This window comes from Puma concolor, chromosome B1, assembly GCF_028749965.1.
Source record: "Puma concolor isolate L17-30 chromosome B1, mPumCon1.1.hap2, whole genome shotgun sequence".
In the NCBI taxonomy this organism is placed as follows: Eukaryota; Metazoa; Chordata; class Mammalia; order Carnivora; family Felidae; genus Puma; species Puma concolor.
The window spans coordinates 87,067,676-87,087,586 of record NC_141670.1 but is presented as its reverse complement, the minus strand read 5'-3'; the positions used below and the strand labels follow the sequence as shown (position 1 = coordinate 87,087,586).

The 19,911-nt window shown below is 42.2% G+C and overlaps 1 protein-coding gene across 2 annotated transcripts in view; it reads right to left on the bottom strand.

The window, feature by feature from the left end:
• Positions 1-19,911, bottom strand: part of MAML3 (mastermind like transcriptional coactivator 3) — a 418,575-nt gene that overhangs the window by 158,410 nt on the left and 240,254 nt on the right. For both annotated transcript variants that reach the window (XM_086704197.1, XM_086704198.1), the window contains exon 2: positions 12,086-13,702. In XM_086704197.1, coding sequence (XP_086560323.1) covers positions 12,086-13,702 — 1,617 coding nt within the window. The remainder of the gene's footprint in view (positions 1-12,085; positions 13,703-19,911) is intronic.

Here is a 19,911-nt window from a genome sequence, read left to right as displayed (position 1 = left end):
CACTAGACTACCAATTTAACACTCTGCCAACTGTCCAATTATTCGTGTTCACGTGGAGCTAAGTGGGTTCTTCTCCAGCTGCACACCTTTTTTTTTTCTCTACATAATTAATGAAGCTCATCAAAACCCTCGAAAACAAGCCCAGCGCACCAGCCACTCTCATTGACATGTTAATAGGGGGTCAGGTGCTCCCGACCCCGCCACAGGATGTTTATATGGCGCCAGCGCTGCTCACAAATGTTCTATGTTGACGACAGGATACGTTACTTCTCGCGATCAGCAGCCACATGACACGCAGATGGCTTGAAGCATCTGAAGCCAGTAGGCCACACAGATCAGGTGAATTCTAAGGATGATGGCACAAAACCTGCTGTGTGCGGGTCGTCCAGAGGAGAGGGTTCGTTGCCACTGGGAAGAGACCTCCCTGGCCAGCAGTGGACAAGGGCAAGCACTAATCTATTCTGTACAGTTTAGGGTTATATAGCTTTTAAAAGATGATGTAAAAAGTCGGAGGCTTTGAAATAGCAAAGATATTTTCATGTTGCTTTAGCTCTGGTCCTGAGGATTGCCCTTCTGAATACAGATTTTGTTGTTGTTGGAGACCTGGCCTCTCCAACATAGTGGCCACTAGCCACACGGGGCTATTGAGCCCTTGAAATATGACTGCTTCAAATTGAGCCGTGCTGTAACTGTAAAGGACACATCCGATTCCAAAGACTTGGTATGAAAAACAAGAATGTAACATATCTCGTTCATAATTTTTATATTGATTATACATGGACATAGTAGCATTTTAATATATCAGGTTAAGCAAAAATATATTAAAATTAATTTCACCTGGTTCTTTTTGCCTTTTGTAATGTGAAATTGTTAAATTCCATGGCTTGCATTGTATTTCTGTTGGACGGTGCTGCTTTAGAGTTGGAACACCGACACCTGTCACTGCTCAGAGAGGGGCGCAAAGGCCAAACGATCTTCCAGGTTTTTTTTCCAGGCCGGTCTGCCACATTAACGAAAATCTTACTAGTAGGTGATAACTGAAACCCGCACTCTCTGTCACGAAGGCTGTTCTACCGCAGACGCGAATAGCCTTCCACAGCCTTCGGTCACCCTTCTGCCCGACAGAGTAACACTCCAGGCCCTGACTAGCCACAGCACGGACACATCACAGCGCCGGTGGCACATGTTACTCAGAGTCTTAGCACACTGACCGGAGGGGCTGACTCTCTGCTCTGCATCTAGCAACTTTTAGGGAATGAGCAGGTGCACCCAGAGCCCTTACCTATGAGTGTGCAGTCTGCGGATAACAAACTGTGTGCATGGGAGGGTACGAGGGAGGTTGCCATCACACCTGGGTGCCGTAGGGGCTGTGGCTGCAGTCTGCCTGCTCAGAAAGGGTGACTTTTTGCTAATTCTCAACAAGGCACCAGTAAAACTTGAGATGGCCCGACATGGACCACTTTCTACACCATTTTGCTTGCACCAGCTTTCCCAGCTTCAGCTGGGCACTGAAAGTAATTCTTGCCTTAATAAGCCCATTAATGTCCTTTGTATGAACTGGCTAGAGCCCAGTGCAGAAAAGAAGCTCAAATAAACTTTCGAACATCTCAGATGCAAAAGCAATTAGAGGATGCAAGTATGTTTATAAACCTCTTCTAGGAAATCATAATATTAATAAATGGGAGTTATCAGTTTAGATACCATCCGGGGTCAATATTTACTGTTCAGTAAATAAAAATGTATAGGTAACCTGCATAATCTCATGAATCATATTAACTAATCATGACAGTGTATTGGAAATCTAACTAACATGAAAGGTATTTTGATTCTTTATGCATTGGGTCAGATGCAAGCCATTTGGTGCCATAAAAAAGATTAATTCCAGAGAAACCTGCTCAGGAACCAAGATATAATACAGTATCTCTGAATAGGAAAATAGGAAAATTTTTTTCCAAGGAGTTTTATAACCTCCAGAAAAGCCGAGAGTTGCTATAAATAGTTAATGAAGGATGACATAATATGTTTTAAAACTTATTAGAGGAATTCTGTTCCTCTAATATACTTGCATAGTGACTCTCTTTAGAGAGTGCTCCCTTTAATAGATATGATGTGACCAAATAAATCCTTAATAGAGAAATATTAAGCAAAAGGAACATATGATAGTCTGTTACTACTCTAAATAAAGAAAACAAACATTTTCATAGTAATATGGATTTATTGAAAACTAAAAGCTTGCAAAAACAAAAAGTCCAACTATAAAACACAGGAGTAGCTATTTGAGGCTCAATTTAACACAAATTTTTAAAAAATTGCCATGAGCTTGCTTCACACCTTTTGTGAAGTGTGGAACAAGTATCTCAGCAAATGAGAAATACATATCAGAAGAATAAGGTAAATAATTACTAAGATTTGATATTTAGATTTATATATGACTTAATCGTCATCTTTCAGAAACTATTATACTACCCTAATATTTAATCTCATGATCATAAATATTTGATTCATTTCCCTTTCATCTTATCATATATTCAATCACCAAGTTCTGTTGCTTCTTTCCTTTAAATGCTGCGGTGCCTGTTTTCCCGTAAATTGTAAAGGACACATCCACATAGAGATTCTTACCATCTCCAACTTGAAATGGTAGAAAGTCCCATACATTTTACCTCACTATTCCCCAACATAAACCTCTCTCTCCAGCCTGGCTATAGTCTGCATTGCCCACATAAGGAACAACCGTTTGCTTGAAGCAGAATGCCTTTCCACTCACTCACCATCTGCTCTAACTCCTGGTCATTCTTGGTCCACTCAAAGCTTATCTCCCCTTGGAAGCTGCTCTTTTCTACTCCAGACTGTACTGACCCTCGCCTTCCCTCTGCCCATAATCCCTAATAGAGAATTTAGTAAGGTGGCACTTACCCACTTGCTGCCTTGTATTGACTTAACCTGTGTGTCTCCTTACCTCCCTGACCAGAGTGCACACTGTGGGACACTGTAGATGATATTACTCTGGTATCTCTTTTTAGTCCACAAGATTTAGAATTTTAGAAGTGAATATACACAGGAGAGTATGCTTGGTCAATTTCACAATTTTCCACACTTGCGACAGACCCTTAGCCCAACAGACTCTTGCCAGGGAGAAAACAAAGCCGGACCTCCTCTCTTATGTGTGAATGCACTGGATATCCATTGGGAGGCACTGGGCAGTGGGGGCTCTTGTACAGTGAATGACCTTGAAAGGAAGGGAATCTCAAACTCAGAAAACAGAATGAAAACAGGACTCCAGCACCACCTCAAAGCTCAGGAACACCTGGGAAGCGTGCCTGAATTCCATCCTTGATCTAACAGTGTCAGAATATGGAACAGAAGAGTCGTGGCTCTCCTGATGTGTCTGCAAGCAGTCTTGCCCAAGGAGGATGTCCCCACCAAAGAAGACTTAAGTAAGCCTTGTGCTTCCTCTAATGTGTGAACTTCCATTCCATGACAGTCTCTCTTCCTACAGATCCTGAGGGAAGCAGGTCAGCTCACACAAGGCCACACTCTCAGTTGGTCCTGAAACAGAGGAATGGACAGCCAACACTCTCTTGGACAGATGAGGGAAATTCCATCCTTCCCCCAGGTGGGAATGGGTGGGTGGCAAACAGTGGAGGATGGACTGCTTTGTCCTATTAAGACAATCAACAGGAGTAAGTCTATGATTTACAAAACATAGCTAGAATCCACAAGATTTGATCTCTTAAAATCTCACTCTATCCTAAGAAAAAGAAATCCATTAAGTGCAAAGTAACCTAATTTTCCCATCTTACTTGAAATGATACAGGCTCAGACCCTACAAAATTTATAGTTCTAAGGCAATAACTGCCATATACAAATATCGAGTGTGAAATAAACAAGTTGTTTTAATTGCAGATTGAGTTATCTCATGTACAATTTCTCCATTAGAAAAGGGTAGTGGTGGTGGGTTTCTTATTAAAATGCACACCCCCAGGCCCCATCCCAGACCTACTGACTCTGAGTCTTTGGCAATAGAATCTGATTACCAGCATCTTGAACAATTTCCCCAGGTGATTCTCAGGCCCACAAAAGCTTTGGAACCACTGACTGTTGGGGTGTAAGCGCTCTCGTTAAGCAAGAATATTCGTGTCCCATGAAGCCTTTAAGGGGTATTCTCATTAGGCACTATTTCTTGCACAAAACTATCACATAACAAATTCCTAAAACTTTTTCTTTTCTGCTATTTACTCTTCGCCTCATATTTCTAAGACTCTGACAGAATATCAATCAGGATTTTCAAAATATGCCAGTGTGTTTATGGAAATTACTTATTACACCCATCAATACGAACACTTCATTTATTTTCTGGAGTTTTGTAGCACTTCTGCCCACTGGTTTCCCCTCAGCCGGGAGGCCGTGGATTCAGTCAGTGATGAGTGTTCTGTCAATATTTTACCTTGCATCTGAGTTGCCGGATACTATTGGCTTTGTCAGGGTCATGGAACCTAAATTGTTTTTATAGTCCTTGAAGTAAGTCAATATTTTCAAGATTCTAAAAACTATTCAATGCTTATAATCACGAGATCTTATTCTAAAGAAGCACGACAATCATGTTGACACTGCTGTCCTTTTGAAGGCATGTATTTGACATATGTAAATTTTATGGTAAGGGAGCACTTTAGGTTTTATGAAACCAGCTCTATTAAAGCCCCAAATGTTAGAAGCAATAATGTGAAATTTGCTGTAAAACATAAATTTTCATATTAGACAATATTCGATATTCAGATAGAAAAATGCTGAAAGCCACTGAGGGAGCCTCTGGTAGGCTGAACACTCACATTTATCTTGGCTTCCTCCAATGCCTCATTGCAACGAAAATAAAGGGATAAAAATGATTAAACACTCAAGAACAAAGAGGATGGGAGATAGCAACAGCAATTGAGGGGTATCAACAAAATTTTGGAAGATGAAAATCAGATGGCTGAGTGGTAAACAATTAGCAGCTTAGAGAAGGCTAAATCTAAGCCTGCGCGTAGGGGAAGCCAAAAATAAAGCAAGATGATTCAAGCCAAAGAATGCTATAAATTCTCAGAAATTAGAAGGACCTCTAAATACCAGGGTGGGAGGTGGGGCTCACACAAAAGTAAAATTGGTTTAAGTCCTGTATAATTAAGAGGTCGACCAGATATACTCCCCCACACTGAAAGTAGGAAGGTACACTACTGAGAGAAAGATTAAGCCACAAGTCTTTGGAATCCTGGATCCCAGCCCTAGCTGAGGGTGAACTGAGGAGCCATACAAAGACAGGGAGTTGATTGAAAATCTACATAATATTTAGTGAGATGCCCCTCACCATCGCCTCCACCTACCAGCTCCCTTCCTCTGCTCAGTTCTAAAAAGCCAGCCTCCAGATTTACAAATTTCAGTAGTGAGACTGAAGGAATCTTTTCTGACTGGCCATAGTGGGTAAAAATCTACAGACACTGACCCAGTGAAATGGCTGGGTCCTAGCCCGATCCATCTATAGCAAAGTCCCACATATGACAAGCCCTGTCTGAGCACACAGAGCAACTAATTAGCTATATTGTGCCTCATCCTTAAAATAATTAGACATTTGAGAAAAGCTTCTAACATGAAAGAAAGAAAAATCAAATGAACATATGGGTAAAGGGTGCTTGGGAGAAACCGAGACAAAGCAGAGATTAAGAGAAAATGTAATTTAATTTAAATGGTAATATCCTCAAATCAAAAAGGGTAAATGAGAGAACAAGAAAGAACTTATGGAACTTTGAAATGTGATAAATAAAATAAAATATTTAATTTTAGAGTTGGAGGATAAGGTTAAGGAAACCACATAAAACATAGAACAAAAGGTCAAAGATATGGAAAATTGAAAAGATAGGAAAATTAGAGAAGAATCCAGGAGGTCCAATACATGATGAGGAAAAGTTCCAGGAAGTTAGAAATGGAGAAAAAGGAAGGCAGAAATAATCAAAGAAATAATACAAGAACACATCCTAAGAACATTTTTTCCAGATTTCTTAAGAAAAAGTTCATAGTACCAGACACAGTGAATGAAAAATGGCTATGTTAAGCAATATCGTTATGAAATTTCAGGAATACAGAGAAGATCTGGAAAGCTCTCAGAGTGGGGAAAAAAAAAGCATTACATACATAGAATGGGGGATCCAAATTTCACTAGATTTCCAACAGTATGAAAGCCACAGGATCTTGAAGAAATGTCTCTGAAATTCTGACCAAAATGTTTCTAAAGTATAATGCTACAACTGGCAAGCTGTTCGTAAAATGTGAGGATAAAGTTATTTTCAAAAATAGTTTTCACGAAAACAATCTCTCGAGTGCCCTTTCTTAAGAAGTTCTGAGGATGTGCTCCAGCAGTTTGAAAGACTAAGCCAAGAAAGACATAGAGGGATCAAGAAAAGAGGTAATGCGACTCAGAGAGGGGTGAAACATTCCAGGAATAATGGTGAGGGGCAGTGACAGTACTTCAGTTAAGTAACAGACCAAGAAAACTGTAGACAGAAGAAGCCTGGAGCAAGAGGGTATAAACCTTCAGGAGAGGCACTGAAGGAAAGAAAGAGCAATCGAGGAAGAGAAAGAGAAGAGAGAAGGGAGAGGGAAAAATTGGAAAGAAAATATAAGAAAAATAGATTGTTTGATATTTGATCATACCTCAAGTTTTACAGAGTCAGACAAGTTTGAGGATGGATTCAAGGTAGCTGTAAGGAAAACACCAATTAAAAAAAAAAAGAGGTCATTATTAACTCCAGGGAAAACAAAAAGTTGTACAAGAAAGGAAATAGAATCGTAATATGCTACATAATGAAATTGTAATGTGCAATGCAAAAATAACTCATGTAAATACGGAATACTTTAAAATCGTAATTTGTGCTATAACTAGTTATATTGAGAGTTTGGGGAAAAGAAAAAGAGACTCTGTGTGTGGCGAGGGGGTTTATGTTTGTTTGTAAGGAGGTAGTATAAGCAGGTTAAATCCTCATCTTCTATAGAGCCAACTAATTGAAAAATTGAGAAACAGCAGTTGATGGAGATGAATAAGATTGAAAACAGCTTAAGAATGGAGGGGATGAAGCAGTGCACTCCTGCTTCTCCCCAGAAGCCTTGCAATACTATTTGACTTTTGAAACTGTGTCATGTATTATTTGGATAAAATAAACAACGTATTTTGAGAAAACTAAACAAAGGAGCTCCAGGTTTTTAAAGATAAGGAAAATGCATTTCCAAAGAGATTTCCAAGATGGCTGTGAATACGAGAGGTCTGTGCTTTTTATGTAGATTTTATGGCTAAAAAGCTCATAATACTATATCTCACATGGTACCCAGCAAATTTTGGCAAAATAAAATTGAAAGGGAAAAACATTCTACAAAATCTGAGCACACATATTCTCACTGTGGCATCCACAGCCACACACGGCAAAGGCCGTGTAAAGAACAAAGTAGCACAGTAGTCTATGATTTATCTAGTCCTAGGATAGTAACTACTAAAAATTAACTTCACATTTTGGAAATTAATCACTTTCCACAGTTCCATGGAGGAATTAGTTTTGGCTTTTGGGTATCCCTGGAACCTTCCTTGACCAGGAGGCAGTCTCTTGCTTCTGGTTTACTTCTTTCAAAGCTGCTCCACTGTTTTTTGTTTGTCAGACGCAGAGACTGAGTTTGCTGTCCCAGCAAACTCGTTGTTCTGTTGGCTCAAGATAACCACCTCCTATCACAGGATTCTTTTTAGACCTGTCTTTCCAGTTCTTCTATTTGATCTCAAAAGCAGCTCTGTGTTATTTTTACTAATGCTCTCTCCACTGGAGCTGATAATCAAGTAAACACAGTTTGGGCTTGAACTTTGATAATTGCCATGTTTAATGATTTATTAAACATCGTTATGTTGAAGACACAGTGTTAGGTACCATGAGAAACAGCGAAAACAGAGAGACAGACATGCACAGAGAAAGAGAGAGAGGCAGAGACAGAGAGAGGGAGAGAGAGAAAGAGTGAGAGTGAGAGAAAGAAAGAAAGATCTTGCCTTTGAGAAATGAGATTAGGAAAAGATAATAGATAGACATGAACAAAGTAAGTTCTGGTTATTTCAACCCAGAAACACATGCTTTAAAAATTAGAGAGCAATCCAGAAGGTCCAATATATGATGAACACAGATTCCAGAAAGTAAAAAAAAAAAAGGAAAAGGAGAAATGATCAAAGAAATAACAGAAGAACATAACCCAGAGAAGATTCTAAAGCTTGTAATGGTGGAAATTTTATTGATACTTTCAATGTCACTGTTTCAGTTGAAATTTTATGGGAATTAAGAAAAAAAGTAAAAAGAGGATGCAGAAAGAAAAAGGAAAAGAGAGTGAGTGTGGGGAGCGGGTTTTAGAGCCATCTCTAGAAGTGGGGATTCACAACGAATATATGTAAATGAATAGAAAATAATGGTATCACTTCAATCCAACTGGCAAAGTGGATAAATAAGGATTTTTAAAAAAGAATTAGTGAAGGGGCGCCTCAGTTGGTTGAGAATCCGACTTCAGCTCAGGTCATGAGCTCGTGGTCTGTGAGTTCAAGCCCCTTGTCAGGCTCTGTGCTGACAGCTCGGAGCCTGGAGCCTGCTTCGGATTCTGTGTCTCCCTCTCTCTCTGCCCCTCCCCCGCTCATGCTCTGTCTCTGTCTCTGTCTCTCTCTCTCTGTCAAAAATAAATAAACATTAAAAAAAAAAAAAAGAATTAGTGAAGCATAAACCTTTTTTAAAATAGGGGATCTCCTTTGTTTAAAAAGTATTTTTCCTGATGACAGAATTAACATACATGTATGGTAGAAAATTTAGAAAACTCAGTTAAGTATAAAGAGGAAGATAATAATCACTTATAATTTTACCAACCCCAAATACCACTCCTAATATTTCAGCTATTCAATATTTCTCTATACATATTGAAAAACACAATCTGGATTGTAACATACAAGCTATCGTATGATCTGATTATTTCACTCATCTTATGAGCATTTCCATGTGATTAATCACTCATTAATATCCTGATTTTCATGTACGTTATTTATTTTTCCACAATATTTATTTTGGTCCCCATTTTTCACTATCATAAGTTAACATCATGAGCATAATCTTTGTACATAAATCTTTGTTTAATTTTCTAATTGTAAGGGGTAATATATGAATTCTGAGTAGCAGAATTACTAAATAAAACATATTTGGAATTTTTAAAGAAGCTTTTTTGTTCCTAGTTTTTGGTCCCCTCTTTTAAAAAAATATCCAGGTGAGTGAATTTCTATTCATTTCTGAAAGAAACGGCATTTTCTGTAAATATCCCAAGTAAGTAAACATCTGTATAAGATAATTACCTTAAAATAAATGTTTTAGTATTATTGGCTTTGATTTTCCAGTCACTCATTAAAACTAAGTGTTGATCGTGGTCCTTGTGGCCAACAAACAGTAAAGTGAATTTTCACTAGCAACAGCAGAAAACAAATTTGAACTACACCTATGTCTAATTATATTTTATATCATGCCTGTAATTTGAGCTCATATTTGTGCAATGTACTTGCATATAGTGTAATTAACTATTCTGAGAGCTATGTAAATACTGCTCCACAATCAGGTAAAAGCATGAAATAAATGGTATGTTTGCAGAAAGATATTCACATGTTTATATATGTATTTTGAAGCTTGTTTCAAACAGTGGCGAGTTACTATTTCATTAAAAAGTGTGCTTTTTGCTTGATGGTTCTTTTTGAGGTTAAGAAGTGATTATTCTAATGAGGCCTCAAACAGGCGGATTCTGTCTACCCTGAAAGTACCTCATGAGATGGAAGGAAAAGAGGAGGAGCCCACAGATTTAATCCAGAAAACCATCACTTTTGTTTCTACACTTGACTGAGTCCTTTCAAAGCATGACCTCTGTGGCTCAAGGCTTCAGTTACTCACAGTTAGGCAAGCATAAGGACCTGAAATAAGTACCTTTAAAATTTGTGTTCCAGCAAAGACAAGAACTTCGTCCCCAGTTAGCAAATTTCAAGACATTTAATGAGGGTGGGAAGTGAGGATGGGTTCACACGGCACCCACGTGTCTGCAGAGCCTGTGAGGTGGAATTAATCATCCTAGGTCTGGCTCGGAGGAAATACCTTTCTGTAGCTCCCGTAAAATCAGCAAGTGTAGGAGCACAATTTGTATTAAGATTAACAACAGACCATTCTGACAGCCTGTGATCTCATAAATGTCTGACGCGTCCGGGCTACAACAAACATCCCTGCTCGTTGCCTACATTTTTACCTCCTTCAGAACCTAATATTGAAGTGTATAAAATGTTGCATTTTCCAACGGCATTTTGTTTTTTTTAATGAGACCAAGATAAAACATAAAAGCTCCCATTTCAATGGTGTTTTTCTACCAGCTGCTGATTACAGTTGTTGGAAACCAAACCGTATTTCTATCCCTCCAGACAGAATTTCTTTGGAGCTGGCCGGCATGTGCAGACAAGAAACCACTGTGAGGTTTTGGGGTTGGAAGGCTGTGAAGGACAAGAATCGAGCCACAGAGCTCAGGCCTGTCTCTGCAGGCCAGCACGGGCTCCTCCTGTGCAGCCTCCACGGAGCTCAGGGAAGGTGGGTGTGGGGTGGGGCGGCCATACTGGGACATGCAAGATGCCAACAGCCCCTAGTGACGCGAGATCTGCCTGCAGTACTTCCCAGTGCTAGAATGTTTCCAATTGTGGACACACATCCAAGCACTAGTTAGAACCTGTTTGCAGAGGAGAGCCCTTAAAGCAAAGACTCTTGTGCAAAATCCTCAACTACGAGGCAAATGTCATCATCCTAAGAGGACTAAGGCACAATGAGTTCACCCATGTTGGAGGAAAGTCAGTAGATCAGTGCATTTCTCCAATCCCTTATTCCTTCAAGGGAGATAAGGTTTGTTTAAGGAGCTTTGGCTACATGGGGCACCTGGGTGGCTCAACTGGTGGCGCGTCCGACTTCGGCTCAGGTCATGATCTCTCAGTTCGTGGGTTCGAGCCCCGCATCAGGCTCTGTGCTGACTGCTTGCTCGGAGCCTGGAGGCTGCTTCCGATTCTGTGTCTCCTTCTCTCTCTGCCCCTCCCCTGCTCACGCTCTGTCTCTCAAGAATAAATAAATGTTAAAAAAAAAAAAAAAAAAAAAAAAAAGGAACTTTGGCTGCTTGCTACACTGGTCAGGATGACGGGAGTGAATGCTTGTCAATGAGGACTCACACTCCCCAACTGACTGCCACTCATTTTTCCCACAGACCATTGAGAGCCCTACACCCCTAAACCAGAATGTCATAAAGAAAGACAGTGGGAAAAGAGGAAAATTTATTTTGATCGGGCACTAAGATATATATTCACCATCAAATTTTCCTGAATTAGAGCTGAACTGGAGAGGTTTCATTGCACTCCCAGGTCACGAGGTTGAAACAGCTTCTGACTGTGCTAGTTCAGCAACAAATGTTTAAATGCTGAACGGGCCTACGAAAATCTATCCTCCACTTCCCTTTGAAAATACAGAAAGCTCTCCCACCTTGAAACGTCAAGAGTCCACATTTCCATTATTCGCCATTCAGTAAGATAGGTGAAGGTGGTTTAGGGCCTTATAAAGCTGATGCAGACATCCCTAAGTGCTCTGGCCTTGCCACCAACCAGAGTCTAGGACTATGTGACCCGGGAGAGATGCCACAGAGGAATCAGCATGTTTTGCCCTGCGACCTCTATGGCCTGCCTCTCTCTCTCTCAGTGAGAACTTCACCTGATTTCTGGTTTCTTCTCTGCCGGCCGGAATGAAAGAAGTTTGACTCCTAGGCATCCAAACACAGGAAAAGTCTCCCGTACCAACCTTTCCCATCTCTTAGGAGAAAAGAAACAACAACAGCAACAACAAAAACACCCCAAACCCGGCAACCACAGGAGGTGGTACAGGAAGGATTCTGCAGGTAATTACAGCCCGCCCCCACGGCCGCGTGGAGAGCCTCGCCCGTGGGCAGTGGGAAACGCACCACCAGCACCGCTCCAAGCGCGCCTCGCTCTCACACTTACCTGACCGTGGGACGGAAGCGCGGCGTAAGCCATGGGCTGGCTCATCACTCCTTTCTGTTTCAGGAGGAGCATGCGCTTCTGCTCCTCACTCAGGTGCGCGCGGGGAGCCTGGAGCTGCGGCGGTGGCGGCGGCGGGGGTGGCTGCTGTGGCGGGGGCGGGGGCGGAGGCTGCTGCTGCTGGATGTAGGGCATCAAGGGGTTTTTGTTGGGGTTGGCCATCGGCGGGGTCATCCTCTGACTCAAGTCTGCGTTAAAATGGGTCAGAGGCTTAGTGTTGCCGTACGTGAGAATGTTGTGCTGTTTGTTCAAGGAGTTTGTACCCAAGTTATTTGGCTGCTGATTGATCATATTCATGTGGTTCTGAGGGAGGTAGTTATTCATTGTCGTCTTCTGCAGGTTGTTTGCCATGGGAGGCACTATGGGGTTTTGGTTGTTAAAGGCTTGGGGGTACATCATTGGGCTATTTGGTTTTTCTGCAGCGAAAGCTGCCCCGTAGGGGCTGGACGGAGGCCCTAGAGGAGACCAACTCGAAGTCTGGTTTGAATGTTGCTGCTGTTGCTGCTGCTGCTGCTGCTGTTGGTGTTGCTGTTGCTGTTGTTGCTGCTGCTGTTGCTGTTGCTGCTGCTGCTGTTGCTGCTGCTGCTGCTTCTGCTGCATGAGTTTGGCCCTTTGTTGCTGCTGCGCAGCCATCTGCTTGAGCTGTTCCGCTGGAGACATGTCGGAGCCGGGCACCGCCATGGGGCCCGACCCTGAACCAGCCACTGTCACTCCTGCCGGATTAAGGAGATAACCATTTCCAGGCCGAGGTGGAGCCTGGCCCGGAGTGTGGGCTTGGTTTGGAGTTTGAGGGGACTGGACAGCACAGTTTGCTGGTGAGCTGGCGGGGTTTGGAGCTGCGGGAGTGCTGGCAGCAGAAGGTAAACTAGTGGCCGTGGAGACAGTAGAAAAGGGAGGACCCGAAGAAGAAGGCCTCGCCTGGGGAGAGCCCATGGAGACGTGTGCAAAAGGAGAGTGAGAGGGGTCGCTCTTCACACTCACGCTCTCCTGGGAGAGAGGGGTCTCGGTCGCCGGCTGCGAGAATTCTGGCTCCTTCTTCTCTTCAAAGTCTTCGTTGAACAGGTCCTGTATGTCATCTTCGGGAACCGTGTTGGCCAACTCATCTATTAATTCTTGCCACTCCTGGTCATTCAGGTTAATGTCTGAGAACAGCTTGTTCTGATTGGAAAGAGACGTTTCTGATGTGTCTATGCAAGTAGGGTCATCTAGAGGCTCTTGCTTGAGGTCCTTGCTCTGCAGGATGGTGAAGCTATCCTCCAGGTCACTGCAACCATTAACAGGAAGTTTGATCTCTGGGAGTCTACCATTCTTACTTAGATCTTCTAGAAGCCCGGGCGTGTGACTTCCGCTATTCTGCAAGGGCAAAGAAGGCTTCAGGTCAAGTTGGTGAAGAGGAGAAGCTGAAGGCAGCGGCATGTTGATGGTTTCCATCCCTGTGGGAATGTCCTTTCGTATTCTCTTGCTGGTTGGAGAAAAATTCCCATCACAAGCACCATTCTGTTGGTCTCCATTAAGTGGTGATCGAGCTCCTTCCAACTTCCTTTTCACGGTCTCTTGGAGCTGGAAAAGACACAGGAAAGAGGGTAAGTAAACCTCCAAGTCATCATTTACTCTTTGAGCGAGGGGATGTAGCTGTGAACTAACTTTTAAATGCGTTAGAACACACAAGAAAGACGTTCTATGTCTAAGTTCAAAAGTAGCCAGGCTTCAAATTCTGTGGGAAAAGGTTTTATCCAAAAGAAGAGCCCATGAGGCTGAAAGACAGAAAACAAACTAAAGATTGGAGGGTGGGGAACAAAAGAAAAAGAGACAGTTAAAGGCAGTACTTCTCTTACAGCAGAGAATCATCTATTATTATTTCCCAAAGTGATGTTAAATGTGAGACTTGGACCCAAATGTGTTATACTTAAGGAAGATGTTAATACCCATCTTAACTTTTTCTCACATCTTAACTGAAGACATCAAGGAATTAAATCAACAATATTTAAAAAAAAAAAAACACTAAACATACTCTAAGAACATGGAATTTAACACATTTACTGAGTAGCACAGAGATGAAGATTAATGGTTAACATAACCCGTAGTAACTTCCTTTCAGTTCTTATTTACTTGACCTCCCAACACTTTGGGATCTAGCAGTTCACACGTCTCTAAAAGCATGCTTCTGTTGCTTTCCATGATAGCACATTTTCCTGGATTTCCTTCTTTCTCTCCATTTGCTCTTTCTCAGTGTCATTTGGTCTTATGCGTTTTGTTCCTGCCCACTCTACAGGCCTGCATGATTACATCCATTACAACAGCTTTGACTATCTTCTCTAGGCTGGTGACCCCATAACAATGTACCCAGTCCAGGATTCTCTGCTGAACTCCACATCTTCTTCCTGGATGCTTCACAAGCATCTAAAACACCACATGTCTCAACATTAAGCTGATTATCAAACACGATCCCCACCCATGTTAACTGTCTCAGTATCTACCCACTTCCCCACTCAATGTCTCCTCAGCTACCCAAACTGTAAACCTGAGCATTCTTCTCAAAACATCTCACATCACCAATCACCAAGTCCTATGGATTCTCCATCTACAATATCCCTCTAACATGCCCCCTCATCTCCAACCTCACTGCCACTACCCTAGGCCAGAATACCATTTTCTCTCACTAGATCGTTGTAATAGTCTCCTGATTGGTCTCTTTGCCTTGCCTCCATTCATCCATCCGTTCACTCCTTCATCTGTTCTTTTGTCCATTGCTTTGCTCTCCAACAATCTATTCTCTAAACTGCTACCTCTTTCAAGATATATACTGCCCTTCCTGTTTATAACCCTGAAATGATTTCCATTGCCTTTAGATTAAAATCCAGACTGAGCCTACTTCACCTGGTTTCTGCTCATCATTCCAGGCTCATCTTCTTGCTTCTCTGGCATCACCTCCCTGTCCCCTGCCAAACATTTTCTATCAACTCCCCTGAAACTCTTTCAGGTTCTTAAATGTGTCAAGCTTCCTTCGGCCTCCAGAGCATTGTACATGTTGTCCCCCCCCCAAAAACATATTCTTCCCCCTCTGTCTCCCCACCCCCAGGTTAACAGCTACCTATCTTTCAGGTTATATCTTAGATTTTACTTCCTCTAGGAAATCTTACATCCCTTCTGCACGCTAACTACTTTAGGTACCTTCTTTGACCCCCCGATACTGGGTTGGATATCCTGGAATAAGTTTTTCCAAGCAATCTCCACTTCCCCATTACAGTTTCTCCCATACTTTGGGGCAACTGCATAAATGTCTGTTTAGTGAGCTCCAAGAAGGCAGGGACTATGACTGACTTGTTTACTGTGTATTCATGGGGCTGCACCTAGTGTTCAGGTTCATAGCAGCAGTTAATAAGTAATGACAAATTGAATAATTAATTCTATTGTCTAACTCACAGAAGCTGGAAGAGTTGAATTTTAGTCAGAGCAGGAGGCAGCCTTATTGACCATAAGGAAGGCCAGACTTGGAGACTCTACAAGAGTAATGGGAACTCTTACCCTGCAGAGTGTTGTGTCCACTTAGGTGGACTTAGTTGAGAAGTCCAATTTAGAAAACTCTTGCTAACCCTATGGATTTATTAACTATAAACCTAATTCATCTGTATGCCCCCGTCCTTTCTGTCACAAAGGGCCAATGTGTGGGGCTCTGGTGAAAGAGTTTGGCAAAGAGTAGCTCCTGGGAAGTGCCTGCTGAAAGACCAAAGGAAGACTAAGTCAGGTTACAAGGGGTTTCAGTAACTCTGCAGAGTTGAAGGCAGGACGGCATGAGGAGGGGGGAGGCAGAATGGTCCTCCACCTGGGCACTCTCCTATTCTTGGCAAAGGTGCAGTGTATTATAGAAGCAAGGAAGAGAGGAGCAGAATTCCCTCTGACCCCATTCTTCACTCACACGTGGAACTGCCAAGGCTCTGGAGGAACCCTATGTATAATAAAACCAATCTGCAGATGATGTGGGGGATTCTAAGCAGTGCCACTTTATTGCTATTCTCTCATAAGTAGAGAATTCCATTTCAAAAGTAAACAGAAAAGGTCCTTGAATAAAAATCCAGTCTAACCCCTGTTCCCAAATCTTATATGTTTAATCACAAGACCTAACACTGTCTGCATTCACTTGGTAGAAGCCCCAGAATTGCTGAAAACAAGGGTCTAACTAGGACACACTGGAGTTTGACTTCAAAGAAAACACGGGTTCAATCCATCCTATTAGGTAGCAACTGCTAGATCATTATGTTATTTATTGAACATACCAGAAAATCGTGGTTGTGATCATAGGCATGGCAGATATTTGAATGTAGCCCTAACACACAGCAGCAAGTTCAAATATCACAGCTTTAGGGCCTAAAGAAGAGAAGACTTGGGGCCCTCGGCACCACCTGAAGCGATGTTAAAAAAAAAAAAAAGGCACTTGTACAAATGAAACTGAGTTTATTTTAGAAAGTTCATGTCCATCATTCTGTTCTAGGCCATGAAATGGATGGGACAGGATGGGGAAATAAAGACAAATGGTCTGTTTGTTCCTCTGTAAAACAGTGGTGGCTTAGAACATGCTGAAAGGTAGGTCCGTCTGGGAACCCCAAGTTTCATCTCTTCCCAGCTGAGGGGGCCTACCTGGGTAGGGAAGTATAGGGCAGTAATACAAAAACAGGAGCCTTGGCCCAGTAGTTAGAATGCCTGGGTTTAAACCCAAGACTTCCTCCCTCCACCTAAGAGTTAATACATATAAATGTTGTCTGGTACTTAATAAATGTTAGCTGTGATCCCTTCCATTAGAAAGTGAGTTATATGATGGGAGGGATTTTTCTGTATTGTTCACTACTGGGACCCCAGTAGCTCATAGTTGATAGTCGATAATTATATGTTAAATGAATGAATCCTGGAAAACTTATTTAATTTCTCCTAAGTTTTGGTTACTGTATCTGCAAAATGGGTTAATAATATTTAGCTCATAGAGGTACTGTGAGAATGAACTTAAATGTAATAATATGGAAAACACTTAACTTCAAGCCTGGTACCCAGTAAGCACCAAACTAAGTCTTAGCTATTACTACCTTTAAATTCAGTGATACCATACTCAAAACTGCAACGGAGATAGACTGCTTTCTGGATCTTCAAAATACAAATAGGTAGAATGATAATATTTCTGTTCCCTAGCTGGCAAAATCCTAATGTTTTCTAAGCATCTGGTGTAGCTTTTTTAATATGAACAACAAATCAAATTTGCAATTCAAGCCCAAGTCCAAGTGCTAATGCATTCGTGTCCTAGATTGTAGAACAGCACTAGATTGTTGAGGTTCAAATCAAATGCATTTTCAGCATGTGACCTGAATGGAACTGCTGAGTATTTCCATTTCCTTGAGGGCCTAATATTCTCTACCGCTGGCCCCTTTAACCAGTATCTTGACATACATTTCATGTATCAGCATTTGGGAATATAAGAAAGACATCATTGAATATGCTATGTTGTAGTTCCATGTTTTGTTTAGTTGTGTCCAAAACAGTTTAGAGCAATCTTAGTATCCCTATTGTCTGTTTCATCATCCTTTGCCGTATGGAAAGGAGGTCTGAGAGTCTAATTCTCTTACGCCCCTCTTGGAAGATAGAAGGAAGTAGGCAGGAAGAGATAGAACCTGTGAGCTTGAGAAGGCTGAGGAACTCACAAGCACTCTGCTCAATGAGCAGGAGGACTGTTCACCGAATATGGAGGCATCCCTGTGAGCCCCTGCCACCCAAGGACTCAGATAAGAGTCTGAGCTCAAATGGCTTTATCTTAGGGACTCCCTGGTCCTTCTGCTGTACAAACCTGGAAGCCTCTTAGTATGATTTGTGCCCTTGTGGAAGAATCACAGAAACTCTTTACTGAGCATCAGCTCCCTTGTCCCTGTATTACTATTATTACATATAAATGTTTTCTCCCATTAAGGGAAGCTGCGGTGGCAGGGGCTGAAGCACGCTGTTCATCCAGTGCCTATGACAATATGGGCTGCTATCATGTGTCAATTACTCTGAAGGAAACAATTCCTCCTCCATAATGGCTTGAGCGTGAGTCTCCCATCTACTGTGTGGCTTGATAGCTTGTGTTTCTGTGAAACTGTGTGTGTGTGTGTGTGTGTGTGTGTGTGCACATGAGAGAGACAGAGAGAGACAGAAGTGGGGGTGGGGGTAGGGAGAGGGAGGAACTGACAGACACAGAGAGAAACTGAGAGGCGGAGAGAGACAGAATGGTTTGGGAGGGGTGATATGACAGCTGGACCAATAGTAAGAAGAATAGCTTTGCCTTTGGGGTTATAAAGCACTTTCACACAGAATCGTATTTTATCCTCATATAAAACCTTTGGGACAGGTCATGTGCTGGTCTTATGGGTCTACAGGGAAAAGGTCAGTGTTTTGGTGGGGGTAGATGACACCCATAACAGGGATGAGGAACATAGCTAAGATTACCAGGCCTCTGCTGACATGGAGGGGCTCCCTTAGGGGTCCCCTGGGCCAGAATATCCACATACAAAAAGAGGTTCTTTCTGCCTTTTGACTTTTAGCAGTGCTAGTAAGTTCAAAAAAACTCGTATTGCCTTGTCCTTGATTTTGCATGAAACTGGGCAGGATCATGGACGGAGCCTGGTACTATAGAGGATGAGGTTACTATTAATAATGAGATCTTTAAGGTGAAAGCCATTGGGGTAAGCCATCAGATTCCTTGTCTCATAGGAGACAATGGTTCTAAAAGGTAGGTTTTATTGTAACTGTCTTATGGAGAAAGAACTTCAGGCATAGAGAGATTAAGTGAGATTACAAAATTACAGAGCTGGGGTTTGGGGGTGGGGAAGTGGCTCAACCCAGGTTCAAATTCAGACTCAGGTCTGACTGCAGAGCCCACACCACACCCTGGATGGCAGAGTCTGGCTGTGCCTTCATCACCAGCACTGGACTCCGATGCTAATCGTCATAATGCTCTCTCACACTGTTTTCAGGAATCATCTTTGATTCCACTCTTTCCCCACCACCCACACCCAATTATACCTCAAGAACTATCTGTTCTTATCATCTTCGAATTTTACTTTCATCTTCCACCCCCAGTGCCACTGCATTAGTTCAGATCATCAACACTTCTCTCCTGTTTTCTGCAGCAGCTTCTGAATGACTCTCTCTGCCCCAGGCTTGCTTGCTCCCCTCCAACCCATTCTGTACACTATGGCTGTGAATTTCTTTATAACGTGTGAAACTGATCATGCCCATTCTTCACCTGCACAGCTTTTCTGGAGCTGTCCACTGTCTTCAGCATCATCTAAATCCAGCACAGAGGCCCTCCACAACTCAATCCTCATCTCTGCTTACTTACTTCTCCTGTCTTAGCTATCACCTGTAACCTTCTTCCTTTCCACCTGTCCCCCAACACCAATCAGCTCTAAGTCTTTGGCTAGACGTAATTATTTGCAGTTCTCAGGACATACAGTGTTCATTCTCTGTCTCTCTGAGCCCTTGCATACATTATATATACTCTTATCCAACTCCTTCACCTGACCAGTTCTATTTTTCCTTCACAATCAGTTTACACATTACCTTCTATACAGTCACTCTTGACAGTCCCTCCCACAAGTCCTGATCCCGGGACCGTCCACGTGCTCTTGTGGCATTCTTAAACACATTGTACTGTAACTGCCTTCCTTTTTCTTCGTGAGGCTGTACAAATGAATGCTAGAGCAATCTCTCAAATAACTACACCAAATTTATGTAATTGTTCCCCAAAG